The following is a 17,986-nucleotide window of genomic DNA, read 5'->3' as shown; positions in this document are numbered from 1 at the left end:
GCTTGTTTAGCAATGATAGAGTGGTGTTTTATGGGTCAGCACCCAGGTTAAACACAGAGTTTAATTCATTGAGCAAATGATGTTTTATTATTTGAAAACTGTTGAAGGTTGTGATACATGATTGTCAATGTTTTCCATTGTCTATACAGTATCTTATTAAGGTTAATGAAATCAAGACAAAAAAGGGTGTGGACCTTCTGCAGAACCTTATTAAATATTATCATGCACAATGCAAGTAAGTGCTGCAATGCTTTAAGCCTTAGTTACAATTTTCTTTTTTACACAAGATTTTGTGTAAATTTGTGTCCCTTTGTTTGAATGTATCAGAACCTTTTTTTCATAATTGTGATGTGCCAGGTGTCTGAATCTTCCCCTTCTGAGGCTGTAGACTTCCAGTAGAGAGTGTCAGAATGAGTTTGTGGGGCAGGGCAGTGATGGAGAAAGAGGCCAAAGGAAAACCTTTCTGTTGCTTACAAAAATTAATTTTAGTTCCTGAGGCATAGATCTGGAATGCATTTCTATAAATGTCTTGTTTATTCTAATTAATAGTTTTTAGTCTTTTATTTAAATTCTAAAACTACTGTGAAAGCCAGTAATTTCTTTGAATTTCCTTGAGGTGAAGCTGGTAAGATACAACCTTGTCATCAGTAGAAGAACCACAAAGGCAAATGCACAGGAACTTAAATTAAACACAGGAGAAAGATTTTAGAAATTACTGAAGGAGAAACACGTTGGCTAGAGCAGTGACAAAAATAAGCTAATCTATATTCTCTCTAATTTGATATTTGTTTAAGTCACAATGGTGTTTCTCCACTGTTGAAAGATATTGTACTTTCAACTTACAGGAAGGGGTTTTTTGTTGGGGTTTTTAGTTGTTTCATTCTTTGTTTAGTTTTGAACATGAAAGAAGCTGGATATATTTTATTTGGTTTGCTGTTTTTCTCCATGAGATAATCTACCTTGTGTTATGAATTAGATATATTCCTGATAAAGCAAAGGTATTTTTCATTCCAGTTTCTTCCAAGATGGCTTGAAAACAGCTGATAAACTTAAACAATATATTGAAAAGTTGGCTGCTGACTTATATAATGTAAGTTTACTTACAAGTAGCTTTATATCTGAAAATGAAAATATTTTGTTTATATAAGTACATTTTAAATATAACTACAAGGGTCTGCATTTCATTTGCATCTTATAAATGAAAGGTGTGTTATTTGAAACTGAACATAGATGAAGAGAAGACATCTTGACTGTTAAACTTCATATGTAGTTTTTAGAGCTATTAGGAAAAGTAGCTTTCATTCTACTACTAATTCAATCAAACATTAAGATAAAACTGCTTTTAAGAGTGAATATTGGAATCAGCTTATATTATTAGCATTAATTTTAGTACATTTTCACGTTTTAAAGCCAAATTACTTAATGATAGCACCAGGTTTTTAAACTGAATTAATTTGTGATGTTCATTGAAGAAAAGTAATAACATGGAATCAAAGACCACTTGTCACCGAAGTGTTTTTGTGTTCTATAATCAGAATTACAATAATCTCATTTTCTATTGCCATTAGTTGCTAAATTAAACTGCGTTTTCATTCCTTAAGTAATCCATCAAATTTATTGGAGTTATTTTAATATTTCAGAGGCTAATTTACTTACATTAGGTATAGTAAGCCATTACAATATGACAGAACAAACAGTGCATGTGGAATTGTACATTCATTTTAATTTGCTTTTCAAGGAGTACATGCATAGAAGGTGAAGGTATAAGAACAGACTGGTCCATGAAAATAAACACAACTATTACAAAAACACAACATAATTGAGCTAGTTGTTCAGGACATCTAAAATGGTATATTGAAATGCATAAAACATTGAAGTCCCATCCAGCAAACATAAAATGTCAATCTCTTTCTATAGATAAAGCAGACACAAGATGAAGAAAAGAAACAACTTACAGCTCTTCGAGATTTGATAAAATCTTCTTTGCAGCTTGATCAGAAGGAGGTAAATAATTTAGACGTTATTCTTGGAGATAATGTAAATTTGTGAATTTTATATTCAGAAATTGGTTTAATTAATGTTCAATTTGTGTAGTTATTGGTTCAAAAGAGCTGGACTTTGAACATTAAGGCAAAACTAATATTTACAATGTTCAACTACATATCAGCAAACAATATTTTTACATTCGTTTTCTGTTTCCATTTTATGTATTAAAATATATTATTCTTTTTTTAATGTACTTTCTTAATGTACTGTAAGAACAGTTGTAATGGGTCAGATAAATGCTTCATCAAGCCCAACATCCTGTCCTTGACAATGATAAAGAATGATTGTTCAGGAAAAAAATTAAAGAGAAGGGATGCACACTTCCTTCTTGTGTTCTGCTATCCTCCAGCCAGTTTGTGTTCAGTGTTTTCCTGACCCAGGTGATCCCAAGGCAGAATGAGAACCAGAGACTTGCCTTTACCTATGGTTTGCACATTACTGTTCATCTGCTAACTCAGGTGGATTTTGTGCTGTTGTTCTCCTTTCCAAACTCCTTTTGCTAGTAGTAACTGCTAAGAAAGAAAATTTGTTTGCTATTCAGACAGCAGGGTCTGAGAGAGGGCAGTTAAAAAGTAAAGTTCATCATCGAATGCACTGGTATCAAAAGTGGGGTTACACACGTGATGTCCATTGCAGATGTTCTGGAATACTTCTTGAACTAGGAGATAACATAATAACACACATCACAGCTTTTACCTGAGATAATACTGTGACTTTTCAAAATCATGGTGCCTGAGAGAAATACTTAACATCCCATGGTGACAGTGACTCTTGGGAGGGTCAGTGTAGCTTTCCTTCAGGAAAAGTTTGCTTACCCTCTGTTCAGTTCTCTTGTCAGTGTATAAGACAATCATATTTACAGGGTGTCTATTATTAAATATGAATTATAACTAAACATTAGACAGATGCCGTTCTGCTGAATATATATGATCATCCAAATATATGACTGGACAGTATTGCTGATATCATATATACATAAAAACATAATTTACAACCATGTTACTGAGTTGGCCAACTGACGTCAGTTAATAGTGGGTGTTGAAGGTAAAATGCAGGGCAATAAACACTGATACTTCCCCAGAATACCCTCCCATTAGTAGCTTGACTGGCTTGGAAGTCTTTGAATTTGTGCAGTTGCTTTTTAAAGAAGTGTAACCATCAGCTTATGTTACAGCTGTGCCTTTCCCACCATGGCTGCATGTTGTGTGGAAAAATCTTTCCCCTTTTATTTGTTTTGAACTTTTAGATCTGCATGCCCTATTCAGGATCAGAGTGTGTGTGAATTTGGGATATCCTCACTGGATAGTTTTTGATCATTTTTCTTGTTTTTTATTTTTCCATATAAAACCTAACATTGACTTGCTTTTTGGCCAGAGGAGGTGTGTAAGTTTAGTCCTCTGTAAAGCTATAGCCTATCACTCTGTTTCTGAATCTTCGTGGTGAGCTCACAGTATCTTATTCTTCCCCTCTGCATCACTTGGCATTCTTTTATACTGGTCTTCACCTGTCATTTGTTGTCAAGCTACTCACTATCGTTGAGTTCCTGAGAAACTCTTCAGTCAGCCTTTCTTGAGTATCCTGAATAATTTAATAGCATATAATAAACTTTGACAGTTTGTTATTCACCCTTTTCCAGACTGTTTGTGTTAGACACCACATGTGCTGGTGCAGCCTTCTGTGAAACTCATTGGGCTGTTTTGTGCTTTTAACCTGTTATCTCACCTGCAGATTTCTCCTCTTGTCCTGTGGCAATTCTTTCCCTTTCATAAGGAAGGATAAGTGCCTGTTGAAGGTCCAGGTACACTGCATCAGTCATCATTTACTTACTGATTCCTCCAGAGAACTCCAGGAAGTTTTTGACACAACCTCTCTGTACAAAAGCTGCACTGATTTTCCAGTATATGTAATAATAAATATACTCTTCAGAGTAGTTTTCATTAATGTCCCTTGTGTGGTGTGAAGCTAAAAAATCTTTATGTTCCTGGAATTCTTCTGAAACTTTTAAAAAATAGAACTATAGTAACTGGGGTAAGTATTTTCATGGGCTGTCATGTAATTTTATAGATAGCCCATTGCAATTATGGCCATTGCATGTAGATGTGTGGCTTGAAGTTAGTAAATTAACTAATGTGGAATCACAGTAAATAACAAATGATGGATGAGTAATTCCTTACAGTAATGATTTTATTTCTTTTGAATACTTGCTTATGTGTACTTACATAACATAGGTGTACATCATAGAGCAGACAAGCCTTGGCCAGGGGTCTGTTCCACTTCTAATCCCGTCATTCTGAGGGACAACACAGCCTTACAACACACTGTACATGTTTTTTAGAATTTCTTTCATGTCATAAATGCTGACAGGAGTACTACAGAGTCCCTTTGAATAGATCCCAATTTATTGTAAAAGCTGCCAGCTCTTTCTAGTGCTCAGTTTTCCTTTATCTCATACTTTACAGTCTTTTCTGGTTCTCTGTTTGGTATTTTTTTTCCCTTCCATCTCCAATGTGCATGTGGACTTACTAGATCTCTTCCATACTTAGAGAGCTTTCCATACAGGCATTACATTTGTCATCTCCCTATTATCTAAATCACTCTGAACATAATTCCTGCTCATTCTTCATCATGAATTGATTCCCAACACACAGAGCAACAAGAGTTGCTTTCCTTTCACGTACCTTTTCTTTCACAAGCTGATTATTTGGGGAGCAAAGAAAAACATCTCCTCCTCTCCTGGAAGATGCATGTGTTGTTGAGTTCGTGGACAGTTCTTGGAAATAAAGTAGGACAAATGTGTGGTTGTTCTTCACTACTTTGTGCTGTGCATCCATGGCTGCATATGGTTCAGTCCATATAAGTCAAGTTTCAAAAGTTGCTCATAGATTATTATAAGGCAGAGTAACATATGAAATGCAGTGTTTGGATTTTTGGTTACTTATTTCCTGTATGTTTAGTAAAAATATTGTGTTTTAGTGGAAAGTAACCTCATCTAAAATATAAAAGTAAAGTCAAATATCAATGTAAAGTCAAATTTTGAAACTTGAATACATGCTGAAATAAAGTATCTTCACAGTCATCACCAAAATAAACTGTGCAACTGTTCTGAATGTAATTACAATGTGGGCAAATTCTAGGACTCTTGAAAAACTGTGTATATATGCGTATATAATATATGTATATAAATTTATAAATATGAAAATAAAGTGTTTGGTTTGAAGAGAATTGAAATTGTGTCTTAGAAGAAAACGGAGCAGTATTGTGATTCTCAGATACCCAGGCAAATCACAGGAGAGAGAGAAATGCTGTAATGAAAGAATCTGCTTTTTTGATAAAATAACCATTTGATCACATTGATGTTCAAGTTTCTCCTTCAAAATCAACATGAGGACTTTGACTCATTAAATTCTGCTACATGACATGAGTTGGAGTGTAATGATGCTGGCAAGTATTGAGGAGCTTGAAAAACAATGTGTTACTTAGGTATTCAGAGTTTAATCCTGAAGCAGCATGGCAGCATCCATTACTCCTTGGTTAAGAGACAGCAAAGCCTGACATGGCCTGAGTTTCCACCAGTCAGCCTCCATCATTATGTATATCCAGCTCTTCAAGTACATAAAGCTGGACTTTATTATTGTGACAGATGGCCTGGTGGATTATGATTAAGTATACATTTTCCTACTTATATTAGTGCATTATAATCTCATCTCTGGAAAATTTATGGATTAATGGAATTATTGAAGAACATGAAATGAATGGGATTTTCTCCAGTGGATTTGTAAAAAATCAGAAATACTCTTACCAAACATTACTTTGGCAGGGAAGCAGTTTGAAATAATAATATTGAGGCCCTGGTTGTTTCTAGCTATAAGTTTCTTTGACCAGGAGAAGGAAGTTGAAACTAGTGATTCCTGTCCAAATTGTAAATTCTGCCACCTTTAACCTCCTCAGAGCTGCTATGAGATAAGTGAGACGTCCTGACATTTTCGAGGTCTCATAACGCAACTCCCGTTTCTCTGTTGCACTTGTTCAAGGTGTTTATTTAGCATTATGGGCATCTGTAATGGCCTTACACATTTTTCTGGCATACCTGTCCTTTCATCAGTGAAAAAATATTACTGTAATCGGTGCAATTACCTGGTTCCTGGAAAAGCACATCTTGACTGTATTTGAATCCTGGGCTGTGCAGCAATGCCAGTGCTGCAGCTTCCTTGCAGGAGGTACCATTGGCTCTGTTACATGGAGTGTCTCTTGTGGCCACTATTGTGGCCTCATGTCAAGTTGGGGCAGTTTCTGTTACATGTTGCAAGGATGATCTAATTTTGGAAAATTGCTGTGGTTTACAGCTTTTGGAAAATGTATTTTAATGGATAATAGTGTAATTTTAATTGTGTAAAGCATCTGATCTTGTATGTTGCAAAATGCTCATATCCTAAGAAGCTTAAATTTTAAAAGAAACCAGGCCTTTAATACAGGCTTCTGTTCCCTATTTTTTTCTCTTGATTATTTGTACAAATGTAACTTAACAGCTTTAAGTTGAATATAGCTAATCTTCAGAATCATGTTTTGTGTCTGTTTTGTCAACTATTTCTTTACATTTTGATTTATTTCCCCAAATCTCCCTATGATATGCTATTTGCAACAAGAACTATATCTCGTTGTGTTCTTTCCTATGCTAATACCATCCTACCCTAATTCCAATGGGGATTTGAAATTTGTTTTTAACAAATGAGCTTCTGATTGTGGTGGTGTGAGCACTGCTGGCAGCCCCCAGCTTGCAGCAGCCTTTGTGCTGCTTCCAACCACAACTGCCAGTTTTACCAAAACACTTCTCTAAACTCTGTGGCAAACTTGTTACAAAATGAAAAACAATTGTAAGCACCCTGAATAAATCATGGAATTATTGAAGAACATGAAATGAATGGGATTTTCTCCAGTGGATTTGTAAAAAATCAGAAGTACTCTTACCAAACATTACTTTGGCAGGGAAGCAGTTTGAAATAATAATATTGAGGCCCTGGTTGTTTCTTCAGTATATATTGATTGTGGTAGTAAGAAACTATGCTTTAAAGAGGAAAGGTTATTGACAACGGAATAATTGAACTTCCCATTCTTTTGGGTTTGGTTTTTTTTTTTTTTTTTTGGTGGGATGTTGTCAAATATTTTGCAGGTTATTGTTTCACAGTTACATTTAAAACCAAACTGATGTGTTCTTAATTATAGCCTTTTGCATACACTTGCAAAAAAAATTTAAAGTTAACTTTGGGCCTGATCTTTTTCAATGGAAATTCAGAATTATTTCCAGTGGTGGAGGATACAATATAACTATTATTTCAGGCAATTTAAAGATTATAAAGATAGAAGGCATATTAAAATTTGATCCTGCAGTCATCTTAGTTGTTTTGTGAAGCCAATGTCATATATGCCAGGTTGCCTGGAATTTTGTTACGATGTTTTGTTACTTCATGAGAAAAAACACCAATATGCCTAAAAAAGTAGCTCTTGCCTTCTCTCTAGCAGTGTCTTTAGAAAGGGGAAACATTGTTTTAACAATGGGGGCTATACAATGAACATGTTTTTTTAAATAAATAATAATTCTTGTTTTAAATTATTTGCTTTCTCTTTCCTCTATTGCTTTTGCCTTTCGTGATCGAAGTCTAGGAGAGTAAGTCAATGTTTTAATGAATTTTGGGGATTTTTTTGTTTTCTGATGTGCTTGTAACAAGTTAATCCATTTCACTTAATTGTTTCACTAGATCAGGCCAAAAGTTATTTCAGCTGACTTCATTCACTAAAACTCATGAATTTTACATATTTTTAATTTGAAAAAAAAAAGTGATTATTAGCATTTGTCTTTGTTTATGTATGTGTTCCTAAATATATATGCATGCTGTATTCTGTTGTTTTCTTTTTGAATTTTTATCTTAGCCTTTTACTCTTTGCTTATAAGTTTGTACAATATTAAATATCTGTATTCTAAAAGTCTTTGTTTTGAGGTGCATATTTGCATCAAAGGCCTAATGTATTAATTAAATCTTGAACATGTATCTAGTTCAAGATCACGTGGTGTAAAAGCAAGCTCTCCTATGAATGTAAAACATGCTGTAGGAGTTCTCTCTCCTTTTTTTAATCTTTATTAATTTGTGATGTTGTAGAGAAGAAAAAATAGGCTTAATGGTTAGGAAAGTTTACTGTGCACATCAGGAGAACATTAATGCTGTTTTTCCCTTTTTCAGGATTCACAGAGCAGGCAAGGAGGATACAGTATGCATCAGCTTCAGGGGAATAAGGAATATGGCAGTGAGAAGAAAGGTTATCTTTTAAAGAAGAGTGATGGGTATGTTCTGGTAGCACATAATAGTGAAAACTATTACTACATTCATGCTCTAATTTTAGCTGTTTTCTACTGTGGTTGCTTCAGGAACATTCTCCTAATGCATGTGCCATGAGTACTTGAGAGTTCCAAAGTTCAAACCTGAACACAGAACTAAATTTAATACAGCAAATACAAAAAGTATGACAAGCAAGCATGAAAAAAAAAAAAATCATAGTTAAAAGATACCTATTGTCTTATAACTCTAAAGAGGATTAAGATCTGTCAGAAATCTCCAAGTTTCTTTTGGTGAGGCATTTAGTAAAATTTTGACTACATCTGTTTGTTTTTTAAAGCTAATCGTCTCAAAATGATAATGAGATTAATATGTGTTTTGAAGTCAGGTCTGGTTACTGAACTTGGTATGATATTCTTATGTAGGTTGAGGAAAGTATGGCAAAGAAGGAAGTGCACTGTTAAAAATGGAATTCTTACCATATCACATGCAACGGTAAGTTATTTTTATACTTTTATATGAAAAGAATAAATTAACATCATCCTTTCCTGGTGAATCTGTTGCTGCTGATCTGCTATTGCAAAAAGAATGCTACTTCAGCTTCTGACTGCTGAAGTTTTGTGAAACAGTAGCTTATGAAATTAATTTATCAGTAGTTTTATGAGAAAATGGCAAATATACTGAACAGACTTCTCAATTAATACTTCGGATGGATTTTCTTATAAGGATTTTCATGGTATATATATGAAGCATGTAATTTGGAAACTTGGGAAGAATTTGATATTTAGTTAGAGTCTGACAGATGAGTGAATGTGTTTAGTATTTTTAGTGCTTTCAATTAAAAGTTTGAAATGCTGGGAAGTTTTGATCACAGTAAGTTCTTGGAATCAGGCATATATCTGAAGGATTTTCCTAGGAATGCTCAGTCATGAGGTAGCTCCAACGTGATGATGGTGGAGGCAATGCTAGAACTGCCTTGTGGGAGTAGGATAATGAACTTGTTATAAATGACCACAGGAGTTCCTCTCATTAAAGGAGATAGTCCTATTTCCTCACCCTTTTTCCCTCTTTGCTCCAACTTCCACTGACAGACATCAATTTCTAAAATTTACTACCTGTATAAACCCAAAATACCTCAAAGATGCATTTAGTTATGATGTCTTAAGTGACTTAATTACAGCACAGAGTATTGGTATTGGTATTTATTCTGAGTTCTGAAACTCCAGATCTTCAGCTTTCCACTTTCTCTTTTAAAGTTTTAGGACTATGTCTTTGATTTATTTAAAATGTGAGGAAACTTGGAATATGGGCAGGCTGTAATGAGAAACTGCATTATAGTTTTGCCATTGTTGATGAAATGCAATTAAAAAATATTTATTATTAGCATATTGTTTATTAGGTTTTTTTTTTTTTTTCATCTTTCATATAAAGTGTGGCTACAAAGTTTTTAATTTTGTTTAGATTTAGCAATGTGTCTGTTTTGAGAGACCAAGTCAGACCAAGAGCTGCCGGTCTCAAGCTTTTTGAGGGTGGATATGTGTGCATGTCCAAGCTTTAAATAGTGTCATACATGCCCACTCCCCAGAAAGGGAAAATAATCCTAAATCAAGACATTTTTAAAGTAAAATAAATTTTCTTTTTAGTCCAACAGGCAACCAGCTAAACTGAATTTATTGACCTGCCAGGTGAAGCCAAATGCTGAAGATAAGAAGTCCTTTGATCTAATATCACGTATGTAGCAACTCTAGCACCGTCTTGCATTATGTGGGATTTCTGAAAATGTCATTGCAAGATGCTTTGAGTAGAACACAAGGCTAGAGCTCAAAGTTCAGGTCTATCCAGACACACACAGTGCCTCATGAGTGTCCAGAGCCTCTAGTTCTGATGATGGACAAATGGATATAGAACCTTTTCTCTGTGTAGGTGTGACATGAATACTGTTTGTTTGTGACAAGCCATGAAATGCAGCATATGTGCTGCTCCCTAAGTTCAGAGAGATGTTTAACAGCTTACTGGAACATGCATTAGCTATATCCACCAGGAGAGGGGAAAGACCTTTGGCTTTATCCAATTCAGTTATTTTTCTGCTTTTTGAGTGCTATTTGAAGGAATGAGGAAGAGAAGGAGACCTAATTTCTCTTTCTCTCTTACCATACATTAAAAATACACTTCTGTTTCTCTGAAAATTGGTACTGCCTTGTCTTCTGAGCGTTAACGCTCCTGTGGTTTCCCTTCTTCCCATTTTGGTCTTGTGCAGAAGGTATTTTTATTCAGTCTGGTTTTAAAAACTCTTTTGAAGGTGATGAGTCAACTTACTGTTTTCAGGCTTTGCATAGAGTATTAATCAACAAACACTTCCAACATTCTGTATTGAAAAGGACAGTCTAGGAAACCTTTGATTGTGGCAGATAATAGCTACTTCATGTCTCATCTGTTGGTTAATAAAAAGAATTTTCTTGGCTCAACTGAAAGGAAAAATTATATAAAAGGAATAAATTAATTTTTCCCTCTTCTCCTAATTATGTTTCAGTTTTGACTTCTGAAAGGGTAAAATTTGATCCATATGTTTATTTTTCTGTAATATTTCAAAACTTAAGACTTTTGAAATACCTACAACTGGTATGCATCAAAATTTAGAGTTTCATCTTCCTTTTTTCTTTTTTTTTGGAATTGTTATCCATAGCTATGAATAAAGGATTAATGATGCCTTTTAAGAGAAATTGCTCTTGAAGCCTTTAGCTGCCAAATAAGTTTTAGTACCAAATATGTAGACACATTAAGTTTTTTCATGTGCCAAATGCCAAATGAAAAGATGTATTTCTTTATTTCAGATAACAGAACATACCACTTTCAAGCAGAAGATGAACAGGAATACGTAGCGTAAGAATGTTTACATTTTTTCAAGTTTATTTTGCCAATAGAGATGTATAAAATCACACATAACAACAGAAATAATTTTCTCAGCTGATGCATAAGTAGTGCTTACCGTCTCTTTTTTCTGCTGTTATGAATCTGTAAATGTAAATTATTTTGTGTCACGCTACAGAGCTCTTTTAAAACCTGGTTATGTTAAAAACAAAACTAAACCAAACCAAACTAACCAAAACCCCATTTAGATTGTGTATCCTGCCAGTACATGGTTTGTGTGAAGTGCTTGGTATGATATTGTAGATCACATTATTAAGATTCAAATGAAATACTTTAAAATTCTTCTCAAATCTTCTCTGTTAACCCTGTTCTGCAGTTACTTCTTTTCCTCTTGATCCTACCTTTTCCTTGAAATAAAAGATAATGAATAGATAAAAGATTTCCATATGACACATAGAATATATGTACAGGCAGTACGTTTTTTCTTCTGTAGGCCTAGAAATAAACAGCAAAGCACATTTGTGTACTTCAGAATACAGGAACTTATTTCATTAATGCATGTTTCCAACCAGATTATTTCCAATAAAACAGTCTTTTTTCCTGCTGCATCAGACTATTTCCTGAGAACCATGTACCTCTGGTTTTTCCTCCTTTGTCACCAGACATGTGTTGTGCGTGTTGTCTAATGCTCAACACCTGACAGTTCCAGGAAAAAAGTTACTTCTGAAGAGGACAGCAAAGGCTTCCTCATTCTTTCCTTACATATCCACGTTCTAGTGGAAGACTGTGTTGCTCCATGTGTATTTTAAAAGTACAGGGAATGTTTGTAGGGTGTTTCACTTGTTTGGTAGTGATGGGTGGCAGTGGCATTGACAGCTCAACCTTGGGACTCATGGGTAAAATAAAAGGGCTGAAGAATTCTTTGTTGTGCAGCTATTTCCTTCTGGTCTTCCACAGCTTTATGTTGGTTCTTACAGTGCAAAGCTGACTTGCTAGTCATGATTATTGCATTCATCCTGGAACTTAATTATTCCAGTAATTTTCTTAGCCGAGAAGAAAATACTGTTGTTTCTGATGAGTCATAAGTTTTTGGTACTCTGCCATAAATTAATTTTTACTGTGTTAGTTGGTTTAAAAGGTGAAGTGCTTTGTTTGGGGTTTTTTGTCTTAACACACGAGCAAAGTAGGGGAAGAATGATTAACAATAACCTTCTTCTGAGAGGCAGATCAGTAAATTTAGTTTAGCAGGCTGCCTGTTGGACTATTTTGAAATTCCAGGCTGGTTTTATTTCCCATTAGAAGCACTGAAGTTTTGTTTATCACTCTAAAGTCAAGTGGCTGAGGAAATTACTTGCATTGGAATAAAGAATCCTAGAATATCTTAAGTTGGAAGGGACCCATAAGGATCATTGAGTCCAACTCCCTGCTCCTCCCAGGACTACCTACAAGTAAATCATGTGACTGAGAGCATTGGCCAGATGCTCCTTGAACACTAACAGGGTTGATGTCCTGACCATTTCCCCAGGGAGCCTGTTCCAGTGACCAACCGCCCTTTCAGTGAAGAGCCTTTTCCTGGTGTCCCATCTGAACTTCCCCTGATGCAGCTCCCTTGCTTTTCCACATGTCCTGATGTAGATCACCAGAGAGAGGAGTTCAGCACCTCCCGTTCTGCTGCCCCCCTTGAATGGGTGTGAATGTGCTGATGAGCAACTGCAATACAACTAAACATTCTGTTTTTCTTGTGCAGCCACTGAGTGGACGCTAAAAGCTTTACTCTCTAAAGTATCATGGGAACAGCATCCCTTGGATTTCCAGCCTTAGTGATTTAAGGGTGTTCTGCAGGAACTACTTGATGTAACTCCTCAATTAGAGTTGTCATCCTCTTGTTTCAATTTCCTCCTGACTGGTATAGGTGTGCCTCTCTCTTCTTCCTTTCCTCTTGTGTTTTGTCCACACAGTTTTAGTGCTGCCTCTGTTCTGTCCTTTTTACTTTGTGAACCAAGGGAAAAATAAATGTGTAAATAGATTTTCAAATCAGCTTCCTTACAGACTCACATCTAAATAGAGACAAAAGAAAGATGCATCTTTTTATTCTAGTTTTACTGACCTTGCATACATTTTCCTAGTGATCATTTTACACTGCTTCCATAAATAGCTCCTCAAACTGCATAATATTAATAATAATAATTTCTAAAAGGAGATTTAAAAAAAAAAACATACATACAAAGCACTGTAGCCTACATTCTGTTACAGGTTTGTTACTGCTTCACCTCAAACATTTCCTTCAGGCCAGTGCCTTTCTTCATCTTTATCCAGGCAGCTGTTTGTTGGCCTTTAATTACTGATTGACACTCCTTAAGTTCTCAGTGGATTATTAGTTTCTCTAGTAGACAAAGTACAGTGTATAGGGGGAAGTGGGGTGTGGGTAGTGTGTTTCTGTATGTGCATGTAAATATATATTTATGTGTAGATTGTAAGAAAAGTAACCTGATTTTTTTAACATATGCAATAGTAGTTGCTTTCTGGTTTTTGTAATTGTGGATAGGGCTAAACATACTCTGGTGATGAGCTTTGGGTTCTTTTCTATCCTCTTTTTAAAGATCAAGAGCATATCTTTACCTGCAGGAAATGCCTGGATTATAAACAAACCTAGATTTAGAAAGTTTTCTATGGAGAAACAGACATCTAACTTCAGTCTAATTTTTAGCAACAGTCCTCAGATGTTTTTCACCTTGCAAAGACTGAGTTGAAGGCATTGATACTATCTGATGCTTCTTCCATACAAAACAAGTTATATCTCAATATTTGAAAAACGTTATGCTATTCTTGTTCTGATTGTGCATTTACCTGGAAACAACAATAGTGATTGCAATAGCAATTGTCAGAAGAGACAGACAAATTTTTTCTGCAAAATGAAAAAACCCCAACTATTAGACTAGTTCTTATTCTTGGGGGAGGGTTTTTTATCAACTTGGAAATACTGAAGAAAAATAAGAGAAACCTGAGTGACGGTTTGGTCCATGCAAGGTTAATGAACTCCTTCCATTTCCTGGTGGAAATGGAAAAACCTATGATGCCAGATTTTTGTTTAGCCTTGCTTCTTCAAAACTTCAAAGCTGAATCTCCAGCAAACAAAATGCCTTAAAGCATGATAAGAAATTGCTTATTCAGAAGTTGATATTCAGAAAAACAAGTTTAAGAGATGATTGGATCACCTGTTTATTGTATTTGGTAGAATAGTATCATAGACTTGCTTGGGTTGGAAAAGACCTTTAATATCATTGAGTCCAACCATTAATCAAACACTGCCAAGCCCACAATTAAACCATGTCCTCAAGTGCCTCATCCACACATCTTTTAAAGCCCTCCAGGGATGGTGGCCCAACCACTTCTCTGGGCAGCTTGTTCCAGTGCTTAAAAACCCATTTTGTGAATTTTTTTTTTTTCCTAATATCCAATCTAAGCCTCTGCTGGCACAGCTTGAGGCCATTTCCATTTGTCCTAAAACAAGAAGACAAAGCAATTCTGTAAGACTTCATTAATCTTTAAATTAATTGAAAGAACACCACGAAGTATTTACTACCAGAAGGTTTTTGACTATTCATTTGGCACTGGCAGTATTGTGAAATAAAGCAAATACATGGGGTTTTTTTAGTAAAGGAAGAATAAGAAAGACTAGTACAGATAAGAAAAAGAGAAGAAGAGCAGTTAGAAGGAGTTTTATAAACTATTTACATTTAATTAACATACCATATTTACTGACTTAGTTGTTTATTTTTGAGTATGCAGCCTACTAGGAAGGCCTGGTGACCAGCTGGGCACTTCTTGATAAACAGCACCAGTCATTCAGAGCATGTCTGTCCTTGTGCTTGTGCTTGTCAGGGAAGAGCTGCCACTGTGGTGCCTCTTGCTCTGACTCAAGGGTGACACCGTGACAGTCTTGGACAGAGGGTTCCTTCTACCTGAGCAAACACAACCAAAGTAATGATTGCTCTGACAGTTTAGATGCTCGTAATAAGGAAATCTGTATCGAACTAACAGCTGGCTCAGTTGTGTTGTGTTTGTTTTAGTTGCATCTAATAATTTTTTAATTGTTACTGCTTAGTTGAGTTTTATTCAAGTTCTGCCTTTTTAACAAACTAATCAAATTGTAAAGCTGAAAGAAATTGTCAACAAATGTCAGGATAAATGTTGTTTGTCTGAGCTAAATTATTATTTTACTCTGTGTATTTAACCAAACATTGATATAATATTAGGAACAAGACACCACTGCCTTTTATTTTTTTTAATAACATTGAATTTGATCATTAAAATTGCAGAAGAATGCCCTCTAGTGTGGGTTCATCTCATGTAATGAGAAAGGTTCATGTACCTTTATTGTTTTCAGCATGTAAACTATGGAGCAAATTTGTGCTCAAGACTTTCCGTTTCTCTTTTATTTGAAGGTTGATTTTTCAAAATTTTTAAATCATTTTAAGCACAAGTTCCTAGATTATATTCTGCACAAAAAAATTTTAAAAACGTACATGCATGAAGTATATAATATAGACTGACCATATGTTAATTCAGGCTCCGAGTCTGTGTTCTAAGATTACACACATAAATTTCTCTCTGAAATCCTTTAAAGCTAATCTTTTCATTGTTATTTCAATGAGAAATTATGAATTTCAATCTGAAGTTCTCTTAGTTTGTTTAGATGACCATAACCATTTCTGCATATTTCAGAAGAGTGATGGTTGCAGACAATCTGAACATTGTAAACATGAAGTGCCTTGAGGACATGGCCAATTTAAAATATTTCTGCGTAAAAAAAAAATAAAAATTATTTGCAGTAGATCTAAAATCATCTAAAATCACTGTAACTGGGAGGATTTCTTTTTAACTTGCTCTTTTTCTAAATTAGAACACTGAATCTGCAATGTTCTTGTCCTTAATGGAACTGCTTTCCCCTCTTTACTTCTACATGTAGCACAGCAGCTACTGAAAATGTGTTTTGTTTGGTTTTAATGAAAACATTATTGTGTAAACAGCAACTTGCAGAATGATTGGGAGGGAAGGCAATAGTGCCTGAGATACAATTAAAGAGTCTTGATTTGTTGCACTCAACTGTTGCTCCTAAAATTTTATGTCGGCTGTTGGTAATATTACTCTCCTGTCATCCTTCTCTTCCTTAGCCCCTTGGTTGCCATGGAAATTCTCATTAATTTGGGTATTACAGTCTGACTCTGATTAGTGCACAGAGACCTGCATTTTAAAAGGCAATGAGACATCAACACATTCACCAGGGTTCTTGCTGTTTCCTCTGTGAAGAGAAAGATGCACACTGGAGAAAGTAGGGGGTATCATTTTCTCCAGGATAGACTTCAGGAAGATTTTGGGCACATTTTAAAGCAGTTAAATTTACAGGAGATTAATTGCCCCCTTTCTCTTCCACAACTTCTGCTTATTTGAGAAACTTGAGAACTTGACTTTAAAGCTGTTCACCAAAGGGATGTTAGAATTAAGACTGTTTGTCTCTTCTCATTCTTACTTACCTTTTCTCAAATCTTTCCCTTTTGTCTCTCACTGTTCCCCCTCCTCAGTCTCTCCCACAATACAGTCCTTCCCTGTAGTCCCACTAATATTTTGTTCCTGGCAAGATTTCTACAGTTTGTAGATTAACTTGTATTTGCAAATGCAGATCTTCATTAAGGTCTTTATCTTGTGCTAGATGGATATCAGTATTGACTAACAGCAAAGAAGAAGCATTAAATATGGCATTCCGTGGAGAGCAGAGCACAGGTGAAAACAGTTTAGAGGATCTGACAAAAGCCATTATTGATGACATACAGAGATTACCCGGAAATGAAGTCTGTTGTGATTGTGGCTCACCAGGTATCTCCATTTGTTCATGTCATCAACTTCGTGTTGGGAGCAAAGTAATTTCTTTAAAGAAGTGTTTGTAGAGTGCAAACTAATTTTCTAAGTGATGTTTCTCAGTCTTCAACCTGTTTTTAAAAGAACAAATATGACTTTCCTACGTTAGTTCTGTTTAATTCACTAAAATATTTTTGTGTGTTGTCTGTGCTTACTTCCAGCAGTTCAAGCCCCTCTGGAGTTTGAACTGTTCTTGTTGCACTGTGTCTAGATGCTTGTTGCACTTGAATGGAAGTTGCTTGGCATCACTGATCCTGTGCATGCTACTAAGTAGAAGTGAGTAATATTTAGACAATGATTGTGGAAAAATTGACCTGGCCAGGATCTTACTCTGAGGCTTTATCTTGGCATGAGACTACGGGAATTGCACTATCGGAAGTATTCAGAGGTGGAATAAGTAGTCTTGTGCAAAGAATGAGACCCAGAGTTGAAATCCTGTCACATAATATCTTCAGAAGTACAGAGTTACAGGTCAGTTATGCGTCACTCAGAGCTTGAGAAGGGGCAGCTGGTCACAGTACACTGAGCTGGTGTGGGAGCTGTGGGAGCTGGCAGCTGCTGCAGCTTTCTCATCTAAAGAGACACTTCAAGAAGGTGATGCTCATTTGGAACTGAGTAGATCGTGTTTATCTTGCAGATGCTTGCTGATGCCGAACTGATCCAAATTTGAAATAGCTAGAGAAAATTACAACCTGGGATATAATTATGTCAAATCCTGGAACTGGTTCATTCAATTATTTCATTATGTAAAGCTATAGAAACTTCAGATTACAGTTCTCATTCATCTTTTAATTTGTAGTAAAGTTTTAAGCTTCACCTCTGTACTCCAG

The 17,986-nt window shown here is 35.4% G+C and overlaps 1 protein-coding gene across 6 annotated transcripts in view; it reads left to right on the top strand.

The window, feature by feature from the left end:
* ASAP1 (ArfGAP with SH3 domain, ankyrin repeat and PH domain 1) overlaps positions 1-17,986 on the top strand; it is a 146,195-nt gene that overhangs the window by 88,852 nt on the left and 39,357 nt on the right. For 4 of the 6 annotated variants that reach the window (XM_048329091.1, XM_048329087.1, XM_048329088.1 and 1 more), the window contains 9 exons: positions 150-235; positions 1,015-1,090; positions 1,918-2,004; positions 7,700-7,708; positions 8,280-8,380; positions 8,798-8,867; positions 10,016-10,103; positions 11,204-11,252; positions 16,951-17,114. In XM_048329091.1, coding sequence (XP_048185048.1) covers positions 150-235; positions 1,015-1,090; positions 1,918-2,004; positions 7,700-7,708; positions 8,280-8,380; positions 8,798-8,867; positions 10,016-10,103; positions 11,204-11,252; positions 16,951-17,114 — 730 coding nt within the window. The remainder of the gene's footprint in view (positions 1-149; positions 236-1,014; positions 1,091-1,917; positions 2,005-7,699; positions 7,709-8,279; positions 8,381-8,797; positions 8,868-10,015; positions 10,104-11,203; positions 11,253-16,950; positions 17,115-17,986) is intronic. The other 2 variants (XM_048329092.1, XM_048329089.1) reach the window with 1 other exon arrangement.

This window comes from Corvus hawaiiensis, chromosome 26 (genome assembly GCF_020740725.1).
Source record: "Corvus hawaiiensis isolate bCorHaw1 chromosome 26, bCorHaw1.pri.cur, whole genome shotgun sequence".
Lineage (NCBI taxonomy): Eukaryota > Metazoa > Chordata > Aves > Passeriformes > Corvidae > Corvus > Corvus hawaiiensis.
This window is presented reverse-complemented; position numbering and strand designations above follow the sequence as displayed.